This window comes from Garra rufa, chromosome 6 (assembly GCF_049309525.1).
Source record: "Garra rufa chromosome 6, GarRuf1.0, whole genome shotgun sequence".
Classification (NCBI taxonomy): domain Eukaryota; kingdom Metazoa; phylum Chordata; class Actinopteri; order Cypriniformes; family Cyprinidae; genus Garra; species Garra rufa.
In genome coordinates, this window is record NC_133366.1 from 7,758,523 (window position 1) to 7,780,101 (window position 21,579).

At 35.7% G+C, this 21,579-nt stretch overlaps 2 protein-coding genes across 2 annotated transcripts in view; both read right to left on the reverse strand.

Annotated features, from left to right (window-relative positions):
• Positions 1-2,164: 2,164 nt before the first annotated feature.
• The window catches only part of LOC141336813 (NACHT, LRR and PYD domains-containing protein 3-like), a 98,638-nt gene continuing 79,223 nt past the window's right edge, over positions 2,165-21,579 (reverse strand). The window contains exon 15 of the mRNA XM_073842540.1: positions 2,165-2,342. Within this exon, the coding sequence (XP_073698641.1) occupies positions 2,165-2,342 (178 nt within the window). The remainder of the gene's footprint in view (positions 2,343-21,579) is intronic.
• Positions 2,744-9,055, reverse strand: LOC141336231 (NLR family CARD domain-containing protein 3-like). The gene is made up of 3 exons (XM_073841786.1): positions 9,014-9,055; positions 7,770-7,804; positions 2,744-4,508 (listed from the first exon to the last, which is right to left on the reverse strand). The coding sequence occupies exons 1-3, from the start codon at positions 9,053-9,055 to the stop codon at positions 2,744-2,746; spliced, it is 1,842 nt and encodes a 613-aa protein (XP_073697887.1).

The following is a 21,579-nucleotide window of genomic DNA, read 5'->3' on the forward strand; positions in this document are numbered from 1 at the left end:
CTTTACACCTGCTTCAAACTGAAATCATTGCGGAATATGCTGTGATGTCCACTTTGCAGAGTGCTTACGGCTAAATCATTTGTTGAAGCAGTCAATTCATTAAAAAGTAGATTCATTCAAGAAACAAAAATACTATGTTGCTCTGCAGTGTTGTATAAAATTAATAGCACATTTTAACTTGCAGACACATGCTAATATTCAAAAACCCATACATGTTTTTTTCTTTCATTGCTTGAATTTTAAGGGCATTCTTATTGAAACTTCAATTGAAATGTAGTTAGCAAATTATTAAACATAGAGCATTTTACATTTTTATTTGCATGATAAGTCGTACATAATACACAAAAATAATAATCTAAGGGGGGTGGTGGTTTTACATGGGATGCTTTTTGTCTTGTTTTTTCAACCAGGGGGATGCCAACCCCTGACATCCCCCTCAATTCGAGCCCTGCTTGCACTTCTAACTCATGACTAATGTTTTGTTTTGCTCGCTTCCAAGTTCCTCACTTCTCACCAGAGCTTACACTATGGCTACACCCTATGTCATCCACTGGAATACCACTCTTGTGAATGCGCGTGTTTATAAAGATTTTATTATAGATATTTTTCTTACGCATATGCATCCATTTGCTTCAGGAAACATTATTTATTATTATTATTATTATTATTATTATTATTTATCCCCAAAGCCATCAAGAGCACTTTTCATGATGGATTGATGGATGCACTTTATTCTGCTTCCAAAATCTTGACTCCCATTCACACTATTATAAAGCTTGGAATAGCCAGGAAATGTATTTATATAACCCTGATTGTATTAATCTGAAAGAAGTCATATACACCTAGGATGATTTGAGGGTAGGAATGTGCAACAACGATCAAGTAATCGATAACTCGGCAGTGACAGCAATGATCGATCATGAAAAAGATGATATATATTGCACAAATCTGCCATAATCATTTGTAATGAGAACCTATATTCTGTCCATGCCCGTGTTTCAGCATGCTGTTATGAAAGCGCATCACAGCGGGAGCTCTCTCTCTCTAGCACGTAACTTAAAAGTTCATTGCCATTTGCATCCTTTTGTGCAGATACAAGTTGTAATGTTACTAATTTATTCTATATATCATAGGGCTTCAGTTTACTGGCATAAAGTCACTTTTCACCTTTACAGCTATTCTTTTTTTAGATGATTCTTTATTAATAACATTGCTGCATCTTAATCATAAACGAACAGTGTCCTAACCATGTGTTCATGTTTTCATAGACAGGTTTTCATGTCAGATTTTTATTTTTAACATTCATTTTTATAACAGTCTTCAGATTTTTTTCAATACATCATGGCTATGCCCCCCCAAACCCCCATACCCCCCCCCCCCCCCCCGCACAAGCTCCTCCCCGATTACTCAATTAATCGTTTTTAAACCTATCGATGATCAAAATTATTCTTACACACACACCTATGGTTTTACTTTTAGAAGACACAGATTAATCATCTGGGGTCTTTTTGTTTTTTTTCCCCGAAACTTTATTTGTGTTCATTTGAAAGAACAAATTCATACAGATCCATTAGGTCATGACAATGAGTACAATTTCCACTAATGGGCTTAGTATCCCTTTAATGCAAATTAATGTTGACAGACCCTTAATACATTTATTTTTTTCATTGGAGCTTAAAGGCTGTATCAGCGATTCTAGGCTGAAACAAACAGTGTCACATTCAGCTGACCTTTCTTCACGATCCGCTCACTGCCTGCCCCATAAATTGGCTGTAAAAAAACTTGTCTCTGTGGTCAGCCTAGGCTCCGAGATATGCAAAAAAAAAAACATTTAGTGCTACCAACCATTCCACAGCAAAACAAACAGTGTTCCAACCAATCACGTCAGGGAACAACAGTATATTTTAGGTTGCACTCCTTTCGCCCTGCCTCCCTCACATTTCGTGCACGGTGATTGGTTGGAACACTGTTTGTTTTGCTGTGGAATGGTTGGTAGCACCAACATTTTTTTTTAATATCTCGGAGCCTAGGCTCACCACAGAGACGCGTTTTTTTACAGTCAATTTATGGGGCAGGCAGCGAGCGGATCGTAAAGAAAGGTCAGCTGAATGTGACACTTTATGTTTCAGCCTAGAATCGCTGATACAGCCTTTAATGTATGATCTTACCTCAGTATTTCTAGTTTACAGTGAGGATCCTTCATAGCATCAGAGAGCAGCTTCAGACCTGCATCTCCTAGTTTAGTCCAAGACAGATCCAGTTCTCTCAGGTGTGAGGAGTTTGATCTCAGAGCTGAACTCAGAGCAGCACAACCTTCATCTGTGATGCCACAATTAATCAACCTACAGAACAACAACACAATCTTCAGTCTTAGTTCATAATATAAAATTTAACAGTGGGTTTCATCAACATTTCATAATGATTACAGTGGTTGCAACAACCATGAAATTCACAAATATAAGTTTACAGACAGGCAAAGTTCATTGTATCAGATCATTAGAGATAGTCTCACTAAAGGAGCAACAGGTGAAGTTCCACAGACATTCACAGAAAAAACAGGTATAAGACAAAATTCAAAATTCAATTCTTGAAATTAGCATCTTAATCTCAAGTTTACTGTTAATGTGAAAGAGAAGAGACACCAAAGTGTGTCTTTTGTCTGAATTAATATTACAACTGTAAATAAAAATAGTGTTAAATGCACTAAAATACACACACATCTGATGAGTACACACAGTGCTACTTACTCTGCTGATCTGGAGGCTTTAACAACAGGCAAGAGCTTCAGAAGAACTTCATCAGGTGTCATGTGGTTTTGGCCACTGCTGATGTATTTGCTCAAATCAAATGTATCCAATTGCTCTGAGGTCAACAAAACAAAGACAACTGCTGACCACTGTGACGAGGACAATCTGGCGCCTGACAGACCTCCAGATCTGAGATACTTCTGGACTTCATTCAGCAGAGACTGATCACCCAGTTCATTTAAACAGTGAAACTGATTGATGTATTTCTCTGGTGAGGGATTCATTCTTATTCTCATTTTAATGTACTCAACCGTTTTCTCTTTGCTGTGTGAGATGTTTCCAACATGTGTCAGAAGACCTTTCAGGAGCATCTGATTGGACTCCAGTGAGAGACCCAGAAGAAATCGGAGGAAAAGGTCCAGATGTCCATTCTTACTCTGTAAAGCCTTGTCCACGGCTCTCTGATGCAGGTCAGATATTGTGTGACATGTGAACTCATGTGCATGTTTTGAGCTGAGGTTCTCAATGAGCACATCTCTCTTGTCCAGCAGGAATGAAAGCAGCACATATAGAGCTGCGAGATGCTCTTGAATGCTCAGATGAACAAAGCAGAAGACTTTCCCCTGATACAAGCCCAACTCCTCTCTGAAGATCTGAGTGCACAGTCCTGAGTAAACTGATGCTTCTGTCTCATCAATGCCACACTCTCTCAGATCTTCCTCATAGAAGATCAGGTTGCCTTTCACAAGATGCTCAAAAGCCAGTTTCCCAAGTTTTAGTATCATGTCTTCATCCTTCACTTTCTTCTCATAGTCCTTCTCATGTTTGATGTTAGTCTGAATGATCAAGAAGTGTGTGTACATTTCAGTGAGAGTCTTGGGAATCTCTCCACTCTCTACTTGACTCATCATCTTCTCCAGAACAGTGGCTGAGATCCAACAAAACACAGGGATGTGGCACATGATGAAGAGACTCCTTGATGACTTCAGGTATCTGATGACTTTATTGGCCAGACTCTGATCACTGATTCTCCTACTGAAGTATTCCGCCTTCTGTGGATCATTGAAGCCTCGTACCTCTGTCACTCGATGGACACACTCAGAGGGGATGAGATGAGCTGCTGCTGGTCTGGAGGTGATCCAGATGAGAGCAGAGGGAAGCAGATTCCCCACAATCAGGTTCGTCAGCAGCACGTCCACTGATGTCTCTTTGGTCACATCCTGCAGAGTCTCATTTCTGTTAAAGTTTAAGGGAAGACGGCACTCATCCAAACCATCAAAGATGAATAACATTTTATATCTATCACTGGATATTGTGACTTCTTTGGTTTCAGGGAAAAACACATGTAAAAGACCTAAAAGACTGAGTGTTTTGTCCTTCATCAAGTTGATCTCTCTAAAAGAAAGTGGAAATATGAGCTGGATGTCCTGATTCTCTTTCCCTTCAGCCCAGTCCAGGATGAACTTCTGCACAGAGACTGTTTTTCCAATGCCAGCGACTCCCTTTGTCAGCACAGTTCTGATGTCTTTGTCTTGTCCAGGTAAAGGTCTAAAGATGTTTTTGCATTTGATAGGTATGTCCTCTGCTGCTGCTCTCCTGGATTGTGTCTCAATCTGTCTCACCTCATGCTCATTATTGATTTCTCCACTCTCACTCTCTGTGATGTAGAGCTCTGTGTAGATCTCATTCAACAGTGTTGGGTTTCCCTGCTTTGCTGTTCCCTCATACAGACACTCAAACTTCTTCCTCATATTTGATCTGAATGTCTTCAGGGGTTCTGCATGTTGAGAGTCATGGCTGTAAAATTAAATTACAAATTATTTATTTGTATATTCATAGTTCCTAATATATGCATACTTCATGTAGTATTTTTGATAACAACCAGTTTGTTAAGAGATTTTCACCTTTAGTTTAAACTGTTTAGTATGGCGATGTGCTATAAGGATGTGATTTTATATTACAATCCTGTCATAATATCAGCATGTTTTTATTATTCAAAGGTTCAAACACAACATTACAGAAATTGTAAAATTAGAGAAACAAAGAAAGGTATGTGTGTGAAATGCAGTGGTTGAATGTACTCCCGTTTGAGATGTCATGATCAGTTTTTTGTGCCCCTAATTTGATCTGAGTCATTAAATACTAAGTATCAGCCGATACCGTGTCCCAATATGATACTTTGTTTTCCTAGTGCTTTGTGCACACTTCCAATCCAAGATCCAAGATGGCTGATGATTGAATATCAATCCATTCCTTCTATCCTAGAAGACTCTTGCTAATAAAAAATGTTTTAACATCAAGTAGCTTCTAAGGACATAATTGTTAAAAACTTATTTTATATTGTGAGTAAATTCTGATTAATTATCTGTCAGCTAAACTTTTTTCATCTGTCAACTAAATTTTATATTATTTTATATAAAATCTGTAATTCCTGTAGCTCAAACAGAAAAGCATAGTGCTAGCAATGCCAATGTCATGATTGTCAAGAGAGCAAAATAAACCAGTACCAAATAAATCACACAAGGGCAATTTAAAGTGCGATAAATGAGGAGGGTAACAAAGAGCACATGTGGAGCAACTGAACTGACAGGGTGAATGAGCAAGGGCTCAAGACACTTCACTAAGAACAATCAGAAAAGCCCATGACAAACAAACACACACACACACACACACACACACACACACACACACACACACACACACACACGCACATTGCTCAACCAAAAGAAAATATAGCATGATGAAGTATAAGTGCCAGGATCCAACACCAGAAAAATTAGACTAGACAGAAAGGACACGATCCAGACCCTATGCTCCAAACACAACACCCACAGAATCAAAACCAACACAAAACTAGAAGAAAGAAAGAATTAACATGCGTGAAGGATACAGACAAAAAAAAAAAAAATATATATATATATATATATATAGCTGCAAGCAGCAATTACCAAGGTTCAAGCACATGAGGCCTTTATTGCTTCTATGCTGTTAGGGTCTAGGCCAACATGAAATAAATGGCTGAAACCAGAACACATCCAGGATGGAGAACACGCTGACAAACAGAAATTAAATGGTTAAACTATTATGTTCATTAAGCATGATTACACACACACATGCACACACGTTTTGTTGCAAATTATAGATTTCTGTAATAAATCTAGGTAACAAAATAATAATAATAAAATAGGTAACAAAGCACTTACAGCACCTTTTAAGAGTAGTTTATATGTCATTTTCAGATTTCACTGTAATCGTAATCTGGCATAATTGTAAAAACTGATATGTCTGTATAAATAAAATTATAAACTTTGACCAAAAGTGATTCTGAATGCAATAACAATGATTTTATCATCAAAATCATCAAAAAAAAAACTATTCCATAAGAAAAAACAAAACAAAACTAAGAAATACTATATTAGTGACTTGAAGTACTTGGCCATTAGTGGTCCTCTGTTATATTGCAATTTCAGGCAGTTCAACTTCAAAAGTTTTGTTGTTGTTGTTGTTTTTAGATAATTGTTCACTTAGAAAGTCCAGAGAATTGTACTGCACTAATTTTATTGATTTTGAGTTAAAACCTAGGACTAGTTCACAAAATTAGTTTTCTTTTTAAGTTGAGGAAAAGTTGTTCAGAATGAGGATATCTATCATATGATATGAATATGTAAATATATATTAACATTTTATGGTAATTTGAGGTCATGCACAATAGAAATTCAGGTGCATCTCAAAACATTGTAATATTGTGAAAAAGTTATTTATTACATGTAAAGTAAAACATTTCAAAAGTTTTTTTGTTTTAATTTTGATGATTAGAGCTTACAGCTCATGAAAGTCAAAAATCCAGCATCTCAAAAACACAATCTTGTGGGAGGGGAACTGAAAAATCCGACCTGTGCAGGTCTCTACTTGCAATATTTTGAAATACTGGATTTTTGACTTTTATGAGCTGTAAGCTCTAATCATCAAAATTAAAACAAAAATTATTGACCTGGAGAGTCCAGAGAATTTTACTGCAGTGGTTTTGATGAAACTGAGCAAAAAAAACAACAACAAAAAACAACAGCAACAACAACAACCCAGCTCTAGTTAAAAAAAGTAGCCTTTTTACATTTTTTGAATATGCAATGAACAGTTTGATTGACAGCTGTGGCCCAAGAGTGCAAAGTTGTTCAGAATGTAGAGATTAATCATATGATATGAAGATCAAGTGCATGTGTGAGCATGGGCGACATTAGGGGGGGGCAAGGGGGGGCAGTTGCCCCCCCTGTGGTTAGTCATGGAATCCTCGACAGCCCCGCTGCAACTGCTTTAGCCAAGCTTAGGCTCGGTTGTACTTGGGAACTAGACGGTGCTATATAACCCTCAAACGAAAGCAAAGCAATTGAAGATCTGGCAAACTATCCAACGTGTTTTTGCAGCGTTGAGCAATGTAGCCAATCACAGACATATCTGTCGTTTCCGAACAATTAGAAACACTTGTCAGAATTCACTCACTGCTGAAAGCGCCTGATCGGTTTTTATTAAGTGCCGTTTTGTGCGCTCGTGAATAATCTTATGAGTGTAGACGCGATGTAAATAAAATATTAATTGTGTAGTTTAGAGAGCTTTATTCATTATAACGGAATTTTGTGAGATCTCTATGAATTTTTAGTGATAATAAGGGGCGCGTGCTTTGCACTTTCCAGGCTATAATCCATTTAGAATTTGTATGAAACTTTCGTTTTTCGGCACATGTAAGCTGATGTGTTTTGGGAGTGACATTTGCATATTTACGCTGGGTTTAATCTCGAAATAACGGTGAAGCAATAGACGGGATAAAAATATATTTTCCCCTTCTCCCAAAACAACTTACTGTTTCAGCTATAAAATAGTTCAGTTTTGTATGTAATGGTAAAATGTTTATATTTAGTTTCGTTTTTTATTTAGCTAATTTAGAAAAACGCTTGGAGCATTTTTTATTCGTTAAAAATATATATATTTACCGAACAGCGCCCAGCGGAAGACTGATCATAGTCTGTTTGATCAGTTTGCCTTCTCAAATCATCACGACTTGCCTAAAATGAAATCTACAGATATAAAACAGTTCAAGTATAAAACAATGGTAGTTTAAACGTTACAGATAAATGTGCGCTATATGCGCATAGTTTGTGCAGAAAGTGGAAGCTAAAGCTTGCAGGACATCGAGGCACCAGCGCATCTCACTTGCATTTTTTTCATTGGAAGCAATTTAAAATTATCCGTCATTTTTGCTCACAAAGTACGAGTAATACATCGAAAAAAACATTACAGCATTTTTATAAAATAAAGAAAACAAAAATTATGTGCTTTCTGCCGTCTGGTTCTTGAACAGGAGTGCTTAACAAAATGAAGCGAAATGCATGCCTCACAGACATAATAAATACATTTATAGAAAGCTTTAAATTATTACTTAACGAAATAAAACAAATCAAAAGCACAAACTCTTTCATGTAATCCGTAAAGATGAATTTCTCTCTGAAGGCGCGTCCAAAAAGGAGATTGCGACACTGACTCAGAATACACAAATTAATTAATAAATAATTCATTTATGTCCTTACTCTTTCCTCGACACATTCATTGTTATTTATTTTTGCCGGTGCTTGGGGCGAGTTTTAGCCTATTGTGTGCACTTGAACGTGGATTCAGCTGCGCTAAAGCACACTAAACGGTGTCTGAGTCGGTCTCAAAAGTGAAAGCGAAAGTGAAGTTTCGTGTTGTTTCCACCAGCGCGGCATTTTTTTTCTTCACCATAATTGATGGATGTCTAAATTATGAAAATAAGGAGAAGCCTAAAACAGGCCCGATGCCGGCCCGGGTCTGAACTATGACGTGAAAATTGGCCCGAAGCCGTAGCCCTGGGGTGTAAAAAAAAGTCAGGGCCCATCGGCCCGGGCTGAAGTGCAGCGCTTTAATTGACTGCTTTGATGTGCTGCAATACCGTAGGGCACTGTTTTAATGCTTACATCAGATTTTTTTTCTTGCCCCCCCTGACTCAAGAGTCAAATGTCGCCCATGCGTGTGAGTATATGAAGAGTTTTTTTAAGTCTGAGTTAATTTACCATAGAAATATTGGGTTTTTGAAGACTTTTTAAGTATCATAGTGCCACCTATGCTCTGATCTTCAAAAAACTTTGGATGCTTGTTTAGAATTTTCTGTGCTCACCTAGTTTCATGAAGTTTGGAATTTTCATTTAGGTTTTATATGGCTTTTGGGTATATGTGACCACACCCCTTTTCTAAATTACCACATCATAGAGCCAGAGCGACACAAGCTGCCTACTTGTCATTTCTGACTTATAACAAAAATCAGAACAATGTCTAAAAGCTGCTATGTGACAAAGTGTACAGTAAACAAGCTAAAACACAAAACAACATTTTTATAAGCTGCCGAACTAAAAAACAAGCGTTTAAGGGCGCAAAAGTACAGCGCAACGTGTCATATTACTCTGAGAACTACGCGGGCTGGAGGGAAATTTAATGGCGACAGTAAAAATTCATTATTTTTAACCATGTCAAAGGATTATTTCACCACTCTAAAATAAGATATATTGAGAAACAAAATTTTATTGTTCTATATCAGTGCTCCTTTTTCTTACCTTCCTTTTGTTTGAGAAATTATACAATTGAATGGCCCAGCATGAAATACCCAGACATATATAACTCTTTGTGTCTTTAAACACAATTTTTTTTGCGTCGACAGCTTATAAAAACGTAGATCTGTTTTTTTTTAGCTTGTTTACTGTACACCTTGTCTCATAGCAGCTTTTAGACATTGTTCCGTTTTTTTTTTAATAAGTCAGAAGAGGGCGTGGCCTAAATGTGCTCTGTCCAGCAGAGCTGTAAAGCTAACCCAAAGACAAAATTGACATTTTTTTTTGGTAATAATTGATTTAGAGAGACCAGAGAATTGTGCTGCAGTGGTTTGATCGAGATTGAGTAAAAAACCTAGGACTAGCTTGCAAAAGTAGGTTTTTAACATAATTAAGAATAATTAAAGCTGCAAGCAGCATTTAGCGGGGTTCGAGCATTTAAAACCTTTTTTTGGCTTTTATGCTGTTAGGGTGCAGGCCAACATGAAAAAAATGACATATCATTTGAAGATCTTGAAGATTTGAGGCCATTTAATATAGAATTGTCATATTTTGGACACCTTTTTAACTGTTATAGCGCCACCTATTGTCCGATCTTTATTAAACTTTGCATGCTTGTTAAGGGTCATCTGGTACATGTTGTCACCAATTTTTGTAAAGTTTTGAGTTTTTGTTTAGGTTCTATAGGCTTTTGAGTATATGTAGCCACGCCCCTTTTCTAAATGACTCTGTTATAGCCAACCAAAGGACAAAATTCAACATTTTTTCGATAATTATTGATCTAGAGAGCCCAGAGAATGTTACTGCAGTGGTTTGATCGAGATCGGGCAAAAAACCTAGGACTAGTTCGCAAAAGTAGGTTTTTAACATATTTGTGAATAATTAATGAAAAATTTGATTGACAACAATGGTTCTTGAAGCCAATTTTCTCGGCATGAGGAGATCTATCAAATGATATGTATATTGTGTGGATGCGTGAAGCGCCATGCGATTACAGAGCAAAAAAAAATTGTTAGCGCCAACTAGTGGCCGATTTCTCAACTTTTTTTGATAATTATTGATATTCACTGTCTATGGAACATTTCTGCACTGGTTTGGTTCCAATCAGGCAAAAAACCTGGAACTAGTTTGCAAAAGTAGGTTTTGAATTTACTTCAAAATGGCGGAAAAATAAACAGACCTCGTAGAGTGAATCTGACTTTCTAGGTTTTCATAATTTTGACCCAAGGATTCTAAAAAATAAAAATAAAATTGAGTCTACAAGAAACGGTCTATGATTTGAGCATTTTTGTGTGCTGTAAATAACAATATAATTTTAGATTTAAGTTTTTTTCTTATTTAATTAAACAATCAATTAAATTAAAATAATACAAAACAATCAGGAAGAATAAGTTACCAGTCAAATGAAAATTGGAACAACAATTCACTTTTGCATGGCACAGAAAAGCAGAAATGTGGCATTAAGGAATATTTACAGATTTTTAAAAAAGATTCAGAGGTGGCATTAATGCATTTCATAATAACAATTTTATGAGGTTATTGTTTTAAATATAAAGTTTTGAATATAGAAATATTAAACGATTTAAATGACTCAATTTATATTTTAAAAATGAAACTGAAACCACCAGTAGGTGGCAGCAAGTCAAAGTCTTTGTGACTGAATCATTAATTCAACCAATTCAATAAAACGTAGATTCATTTACACACAAAACTGCGCTGTGTCAAAGACTATAGATTCGCAATGGCTCAGCTGTGGCTTTGTTCGGAACTATTTTTGTTGACGAAATATAACACAATCAGACTACAGTGATCCTAAAATGTAAGTCACCTAATATTAACTTTTGTATTCAGATTCACTTTTGCAAACTCCCTTTATAATCTTTAAAAACTGTCACTTGTCTTGGTTCACCGCAATCTCACAAACTTGCATTTTCAAACTACACTGCATACTAAATCTATTATTTACATCGTATCTACACTTTGTTTGTTATAATGAAATACAAAAACTGCAGTCTGCTTTCACAATCTGTGCTGTGAGGAGCAGGACGCGCAACGATCGAGAAGTATTTCTATTAGCTGAAGTCTGCAGTTATTACGGCAAAAGATGGCATTGCGCAGCGAAACATAGACGAACATTGCTACGTTTTAGTCTACATTGCCCTATACGTTTATGATCAGAACTGGGATTGCTTTCGTAGTCTTTTGAATGCATAAAATAGAGAAATCACTTTAATTTCTAAATAATTCTAACCAGTTGAAACTGAAATGCCATCCCTCTTGAAATTCACTCCTCACACTCCGTGTGATTGGGGATTGAAGCAGAAGTGACGAAAATGTTCAATATAATCTCTTTTTTCTTTGGTGCACCAAAAGCATTCTTGTTGCTTATTGTTATTTCCATGATTTTTTCACTATACCTTTCTAGACCTTCAAAGTTAAAGCCGCTTAGGCTGTCAGTGTAGGGACAAATCAGATTTGATTTAAAATGTCAAAATATATCAGAGCTCTGTTCCAAAGATGAACGAAAGACTTAGAAGATTTAGAGAACAACTTAATTATTAATAACAGAATTGTTATTTTTTTGAAGAATTATCCATTTAATTTTATCACAGGCTTTATGAAGAATAAATAAATGTTTATTATAATGTTTACCTTAACCTATGACCAGTGTGTCCACTAAAGTTTTGTTGATGAATTTGCTTCTGGAATGAACTGAAACAAAACATTAAGGAAAGTTAGAATCAGATACTGTGAAAATGACTGATAATTAATTAACTCAATATTTATGCTAAATGAGGATTCACTGTAAGTCATTCTCTTGAAATCAGGACATTTGTTCCTGAAAATTTCAAAGATTTGGGATTGTGGGGCATTTCACTACATCCACAATAAAATAATAGGTGTATACCTTAACTTAGGATCAGTGTGTCCACTAAAGTTATGTGGATGGTCCATTGACCAGTCACTCTTCATGGACACACAGCTGGGTTCAGATGACTTTGGTCTTTGTTTCTGGACTGAACTGAAATAAAACAAAATGTGAAGGAATGTTCAGATCGTGGGGCAGTTCACTACATCCATGATAAAAACATAACGTTAATTATAATACAGGCTTTATGAAAAATTAATAAATGCTTAATACAGTGTTTACCTAAACTTAGGATCAGTGTGTCCACTAAAGTTATGTGGATGATCCATTGACCAGTCACTCTTCATGGACACACAGCTGGGTTCAGATGACTTTGGTCTTTGTTTCTGGACTGAACTGAAATAAAACAAAATGTGAAGGAATGTTCAGATCATAGGGTAGTTCACTACATCCATGATAAAAAATAAACACAGCTGGGTTCAGATGACTTTGGTCTGTGAAGGACAATTAGAATCAGAGACTGTGATAATGACTGTTAATTAGCTTAATATTTATGCTAAATGAAAGATCCACTGCAAGACGTTTCTCTGGAAATCAGGACATTTGTTTTCATTTGGGATTGTGGGGCATTTCACTACATCCATGATAAAATAATCACTTTTAAAGGGTTAGTTCACTCATGAAAATTCTGTCATTAATTACTCATTCTCAAGTTGTTCAACACCCCAAGACCTTTGAACACAGTTGAAGGTATTTTGAATGAAATCAGAGAGGTTTCTGTCCCTCCATTGACAGCCTAAACAACTTTCACTTTGAAGGCCCAGAAAGTTATAGAAAACAATGAAATCATGGAAATAGTCCAGTGGTTGAATAGTAATTTTCTGAAGCAACGATAATGCTTTTTGTGCGCCAAAAAACAACAATATCGACTATATTTAACATTTTCTCCACTTCCGCTTCAATCCTCAATGCATGTTCACAAGAGCTGCTTCTTCTTTAGTCTATGAGGTGATGTGAGAGCACGAATCTTACAATACAGCACATACCAGAAGCGCAGTTTTGTTTGCAAGCAGAATAACAATACTGTAATAACACTGCAATACAGTGTTCATCTGCTTGCAATCAGTACAATGCTTCTGGTCGTATTAATACTCATGCTCTCACATCAACACACATGCATTGGGGTGCTCTCGTAAACCTTAGACAAAGAAGACGGAGCTCTCGTAAACATGCGCTGGGGACTGAAGCAGATATGAAGAAAATGTTGAATATAGTTGGTATTTTGGGGGGTTTTGTTTGCCGCACAAAACGCATTCTTGTTGCTTCAGAAAATTGCAGCCACTGTATTTCCATGATGTTTTCACTACCTTTCTGGGCCTTCGAAGTTAAAGTTGATTAGGCTGTCAATGAAGAGACAGAAAGCTCTGGTATTTCATTTTAAATATATATCAAAATATATATTGGAACTGTGTTCCAATGATGAACGAAAGTCTTAGGGGTTTGAGGGAAAAACATGAGGATGAGTAATAACAGAATTTTAATTTTTTGAAGAATTATACATTTAATGTTATCACAGGCGTTATGAAGAATCAATAAATGTTTAATACAGTGTTTACCTGGACCTAAAATTAGTGTGTCCACTAAAGTTATGTGGATGATCCATTGACCAGTCACTTTTCATGGACACACAGCTGGGTTCAGATGACTTTGGTCTGTGCTTCTGGACTGAACTGAAACAAAACATGAAAGAAAGTTAGAATCAGACATTGTGATAATGACATTAAATAAAGATATTAGTTAACATTTATACTAAATGAAGGATTAACCAGAAGTCATTCTCTGGAAATCAGGACATTTGTGCCTGAAGATTTCATGATTTGTTTTTCTTTGGAAAATGGAAATATGTATCAGGGAAGTTGCAGTACTGTATAAGTTATTCCCTTCATAAGGTTACAGTAGAATACAAATTGTAAAACACTACAAGTTTACAACTTTACACTACTGGTTTCATCTGGATTTGTTTCTGATTTTACATTTCCGGAGTCTTGGGGCATTTTACTAAATCACCAATAAAATACTCACTTTTAATTTTATCACAAACTATGTGATAAATCAATAAATGTTTAATACAGTGTTTACCTAAACCTAAAATTAGTGTGTCCACTAAAGTTATGTGGATGATCCATTGACCAGTCACTTTTCATGGACACACAGCTGGGTTCAGATGACTTTGGTCTGTGCTTCTGGACTGAACTGAAACAAAACATGAAAGAAAGTTAGAATCAGACACTATGATAAAGATTGACTGGTAATTAAGTCATTCTCTGCAAATCAGGATATTTGTTTTCATTTGGTATTGTGGGGCATTTCACTACATCCATGATAAAATAATCACTTTTAAAGGGTTAGTTCACTCATGAAAATTCTGTCATTTATTACTCGTTCTCAAGTTGTTCAACACCCCAAGACCTTTGAACACAGTTGAAGGTATATTGAAAGGTAGTAAAAACATGAAAATAGTCCATATTACTCCAGTGGTTTAACTGGAAAATTATGAAGCAACAAAAATGATTTTTGTGCACCAATAAAACAAAAATACCAACAATATTCAACATTTTCTACACTTCTGCTTCAATACCTTAACGCACATTCCTGAGAGCTGCTGCTTCTTTGGTTTATAAAGAAGATGTTATGTGAGACCACAACTATCACAATACAGTCTGTACCAGAATCACTGTACTGTTTGCAAGCAGAGGAACACTACTGTAATAATACTGTAATACATTGTTCGTCTGCTTGCAATCAGTACAGCACATCTGCTAAGGGTTGTATTGTGATAGTCGCGCTCTCACGTCAACACACATGCATCATGGTGCTGCCGTGAACCAAAGACAAAGAAGAAGCCGCTCTCGAGAACATGCCCTGGGGATTGAAGCAGAAGTGACGAAAATGTTGAATAGTCATTATTTTAGTTTTGTTTTTGGTGCACAAAAAGCATTCTCACTTCTTCAGAAAATTACAGCTAAACCACTGGAGTAACATGGACTTTTTCCATGATGTTTTCACTATACCTTTCTGGGTCTAAAATGTTAAAGCCACTTAGGCTGTCAATGTAGGGACAGAAAGCTCTCAGATTTGATTTAAAATATATATCAGAACTGTGTTCCAAAGATGAAAAAAAGTCTTAGGAGATTTAGGGAACAACTTGAAGAAGATTAATAATAACAGAATTTTTATTTTGATTGCAGTGTTTACCTAAACTTAGGATCAGTGTGTCCACTAAAGTTATGTGGATGGTCCATTGACCAGTCACTCTTCATGGACACACAGCTGGATTCAGATGACTTTGGTCTTTGTTTCTGGACTGAACTGAAACAAAACAAAATGTGAAGGAATGTTCAGATCGTGGGGCAGTTCACTACATCCATTATAAAAACATAACGTTAATTATAATACAGGCTTTATGAAAAATTAATAAATGTTTATTACAGTGTTTACCTAAACTTAGGATCAGTGTGTCCACTAAAGTTATGTGGATGGTCCATTGACCAGTCACTCTTCATGGACACACAGCTGGATTCAGATGACTTTGGTCTTTGTTTCTGGACTGAACTGAAACAAAACAAAATGTGAAGGAATGTTCAGATCGTGGGGCAGTTCACTACATCCATTATAAAAACATAACGTTAATTATAATACAGGCTTTATGAAAAATTAATAAATGTTTATTACAGTGTTTACCTAAACTTAGGATCAGTGTGTCCACTAAAGTTATGTGGATGGTCCATTGAGCAGTCACTCATCATCAACACACAGCTGGGTTCAGATGACTTTGGTCTTTGTTTCTGGACTGAACTGAAACAAAACATAAAAGGAAAATTTAAATCATATGTTGTAATCAGAGTATTTAACCAAAAAGTAGGTAAGTGGTCACTAAGGGCCCCAGGGAGGGCAGTTGTGGCCTAATGTGGGGTACATTAGGCCACAACTGCCCTCACAGGGTAATACAGTTTAAAAACTAATTACTAAATCATATAGATATTGTCATGTGAAGGAGTAAATAAACTTTAAGCTAACAAGGCTATTGTAGCTGGGACCTGACATTTTCTAAGGGCCCCCAATTAAATCACTAGGTTTGCCCCTGACTGTGATAATGATCGTTTGTTCATTCACTGAATATTTATGCTTCATTGGCTAAAATGATTCTACTATTAGTCATTTTCAGGAAATCACTTTGTGCATGAAAATCTTTACCAACTTTATTTTACCCAAAAGACCAAATCTTAATTATGGATTCAGGATTTTTTTTTTGTCTGTTTTTCAAGTTGGTGTTATATGCTCAACAAAGAAACAAAATTTTACTTGCTTGTAATTTATATGGCCACTCAGACCGCTGACTCGTTAAAATAATATGCTCAACATCTCCAGTACATTTGAGCGTAGTTAGTATCTCAATTTACTCAGTCATTTCCCTCGAATCACTACATCATGATAAATTATGACAGCATTTATTATTAATTTTAAATATAATTTTTTCCAAGAATAAATTATACAATTCTGAGTCCAGTTGATGCGTAAATTCAATACAACAACATAATCCCGATCCAAAAGGAATAAAGCCATTATTAGGCCTATACAACGTACATTGACACCATCATGTTAATAATGCAAAGAAGAGCGAGTAGAAAATACAGTATTACTTTAATACTACTACTACTAATAATAACGAAAATATTTCACATTAAGAGTCATAATGCACAAAAGTATGTGTGATGCTTCAAAGCTGACGCAAAAAGTTCGTTGTAAAATATTTGCTCTTTGTAAAGTAAAATACTTGCAGTTCGAGCATTTTTACAGCATCTAATTTGTTAAAAATAGACTTTGATTCCCACACTTACTCTTGTTACATACGGCCGCAAGCGCCAATCCGGAAGCCAGAAACATGAAAGTGACTGCTAATTAACAGCAGATGTCGGTTACGGTCATCGCAGTTTCTCCAGTGCGACTGAATGCACGAACAGTTATTGTGCTGACAGTTAATTCACGATTTACCAGACTCACTCACTGCATTTCATCCCGATCTTTAATTCGGCCGTGCCCCCCTTTTCATCCTTGTTGAGTGTTCGAAAGTGAAAGCACCCAACAAAACAAAATGGTCCCAGTTTTGATGGGATCATGGCACAGCACTAGGTAGAAAAACACAAAATTAAAATATAAGTGTTGTTTTAACACTCACCTCTGTGGAAATGTATATGTGGATGTGTCTTCATGATGCCAATTTCTTTTACGTTCCTCCGAAAAAAAAACCTAAATAAAATAAACTACACAAATGGCACACTTCATGTGTAGGCTACTTCTGGTTTTGCAGACTTGCGTGTCCGTTAAGTCCACGAGATCGAAGCCATGGGAGTCCCACTAGCCATTTAAGCGTCCAGAAGGGTGTTCGCACTTCTATCGAGCCCACACTGAGCGGCCTTTACTTTCACTTTTACTTATTAGGTGCATTTCCGCCTCCTACTGAACTGGAGTGCGGAGCACTTTTTTTTATTTATTTAATTTTTATTTTTTTTATTTTAGTAATGCCATAAACAATAACATACAAATTAGTACAAAACATCAGCAGTAGTGATACTTGAAAGACAACAAACATTCAAACAATAATAAAAAAGAAAAATCCAAAATAAATAAAATAAAGCAAAAAAGGGCCATTGTACATAAAGTTCCTTTAAGTACAAAGCAAATTTTAACAGTTTTCATAGCTTTCTTATTTTTAGATATTGAAATCAAATTAATATAATTTTCCATATCTCTTAAAAAGACCACAAAGACAGGTTTAGAATTTGAGAATTTACATTTGTGAATATAGAATTTGCTTAAGAAAAGAATTAAATGAATAATAAAACAAGTATTCTCTTTTGTGGGGTCTGAGTCAAAATATCCAAATATAATATTTCTCATGTCAAAATTTACTTAATCTTGACACTTCCAACTTTGAGTACTTGAGTAATGTTTTTTGAAATGTGTTTTTTTATGATCTGATTTTATTTTATAAATTGTGTAAATTGTGGTATTGTCTGTGTGATTCTCTTTGTATGAAACTTTATTGTGCTGCCGTCTTGACCAGGGGCCTCATTTATAAAGACTTGCGTAGAAAGCATCCTTGATTTTATCTAATAACTTTTTTGATTTTATCGTAAGAGCGATTCAGAGAAAACGAACGTACCACGAAATCCATGCGTACGCCAGTCATTCGGTTATAAATCACAAATGATCGTGGAATTGTGGTCAGCTGAATGTTCCGCCGCCGAAACGCCCCTGCTTAATTAATTAACAAATAAAATGAGCTCATTCCTAAAGCAAAAACTCTGAGGCCCCTGGGGCCTCATTTATAAAACATTCTTACGCACTGATTTGATCTTAGAGTGTTCGTACGATCAAATCCACGTCAAAGTACAGATTTATAAAAACCGTCTTTGACGTGGAAAAGTACTTATCTCCACGTCAGATTCCAGCTTGGCGTACGACCGTTTCCTTGTGGTAATGCCTGGTATTGCAGATAGTTCAGCCTCACTATAATTTGATTTCTTGCGCTCCTTTTTTCTTGCCATTGTCACAGAGTTTTTGCTTTAGGAATGAGCTCATTTTAAATGTTAATTAATTAAGCAGGGGCGTTTCGACGGCGGAACATTCAGCTGCACACAATTCCACGATCATTTGTGATTTATAACCGAATGACTGGCGTTCGCATGGATTTCGTGGTACGTTCGTTTCTCTGAATCGCTCTTACGATCAAATCAGAAAAGTTCTTAGATAAAATCAAGGATGGTTTCTACGCAAGTCTTTATAAATGAGGCCCCAGGTCTCACTGGAAAAAGAGATAGTAATATCTCAATGTGATTTCCTGGTTAAATAAAGGAATAATAAAATACTTATTATAACAGCTATAGGGAGAGAGCGTGAAACTGGAAATGCTAATTTAAATCTATATTTTACCAGCTGCTTTCAGACAATATATAACTGCATAAAAGACTTTAAACTGTGCTGGGTTAATTCTCCTGACTGTCTTAAGTGTGACATTTTCAGTATTCAAAAACTTCATTCTTCTGTTATTGAATGTGTTCTCTTTCATATGCTACACAATTTAATAACACAAGTTCCACATGACCAGTGCAAAGACTAGATATTACTGTGTTCTCCTTCCTATACTTCCAAAGTTTATCCCTTCATTTCCAACATGTTTTTGAATGTTGCATATGACGACCTTTTACCTCCCTGTCCCACATCTCTTGCCATTTCCTAATAATAGCTCATCTAATTATTCCCTTTATTTCTGCTTTACTTATTGACATGTTGGGGAATTTTAGTGTTTTCTTTTGGCCATTTGATCAGCTTCATCATTTCCCTTTATCCTACATGTGCCGGTAACCATAAGAAAGATATAATTTATCTATATTGGTGAATTCTGTACATGCTTTGTAGAAAATCATATATACAATGTCTTGTCTAGACGTAGACTTTCCACTTACTAAACTTGTTAAAACAGAATATGAGTGTGAGCAACTGACTGTTCTTAATGGCTGACTTCCATCTCTGCTGAGTAAACTGATAAATGGTTACATGTCCGTTTAGCAATTCTAGTTTTAAAATAGGGAATGTAAATTGAATCAGGGTCTTGATCCATCTGTAAATATTTTAATTTCCTGACTATAATTTTAATCCATGTATATTTGTACAATTTAATTCTTAGGCATCACATAGCAATTGTAGAACGCAACCCCTCTTCATTTCATCAGAAATATTGTAATTACTGCAAAAACACTTTACCAACGGCTCATGCTAACACTTTTTCAGTATCCATTGTTATTGTTTTGTTTCACTGATTAGTATTGATGTGCTGTTATATTTTTGTATCCCTCCCATCTGCCTAAACACACCCAACATTGAACCAACTTCTATTTTACTCCAGTAAACTCTTTTACATGCTTATGTATAACTTTCATTACACCTGCTTGTGCTCTCTTATAATGAATTAGATCATCAATAGAGAAAGACGTTCTGTTCTTTAGATGGCATCACTGCATTTGTCTGTCCATCACAGCACTGCTTTCTTTCCTTTAATTCCTTTCTTTTTACCAATAAACTATTTTGCCTATATCACCTAATATTTAAACTTGTTTAAATATTGTCACTTTTGTCATCAGTTTTGCTGGCTCTGTACTTTTTCATGCTTAAAACAATTAATGATTCGGTAATCCTCTTGTACCATTGTCCTCTTTTGTGTGAAGACATAAGTTTCCTGTCGATTCTGTCCCAAGTGGTTTCATTGTTGTCACCATTAAGAATGATTCAATGGGCTAAATCTTTTTTTAATTGTCAAGAAATTACTACTTTTTTAAATGTCAACTTTTTCAACATAGTTAACTATTAATTTAAAAAATGCCTTTAACTTGATTTTTTTTTTTTTTTTTTTTACTTATTTTTATTTACAAAAACTGACAACACAAGTTACTGCAGTTTCTCTGGGGGAGAAAAAAAGATTAGTGAAACAACATTATATATTTTAATGGAAAAGAATGATGAACAGGATGAAGATCAGAGACCAAACACTTTTCTTTAAAACAGAAAACACTGAATTGCAGCTTAATAATCATTATTTGACTGTTTCAGCTGGGATCAGGAAATAATGCCATTTCTGTCATTTAATCAATAGTTAATGCATAAGATGCACTTGTAAATGTATATAAACATTTCTACAATTGTTGAAGAGCCCTGTTTGCGGTCAGATCCATCACTGACTCAATGAGCCTAATTACACAGAAACGAATGACAGTGATTTAAATACTCAAGGTGTCTATGTTCAAGAGAGATAATCTGTTTAAACATAGCTCCTCTATGATACAGGTACACTCTTAAAAATAAAGGTGCTTTAAGATGTTCTTCACAGCGATGCAACAGAAGAACAATTCAGTCAATTGCTCTTTCAAGAACCATCTCTTTCTTACCTTTTTATAACCTGAAAAACCTTCTTTTGCCACAAAGAACCTTTCGTGAAACAGAAAGGTTCTTCAGATGTTAACGGTTCTTTTTAGAACCATTTGGACAAAAAAGGTTCTTCCATGGCATTATGAAGCACCTTTATTTTTAAGAGTGTACTTGCTGGGCCCAGAAGTGAGGGACCCACTCATGTCATGTTGTCACAGTCCAAGTCTCTGCTTATGAGATCAGACAATATTATCGAGACACCACACAATACATCTAACATTATAACACTCTTGTGATGAAATTAATTAAATTATTTTTGCATGTTAATCAATCATTGGCTTCTCATGCACCAGTTTCATGACGACAATAA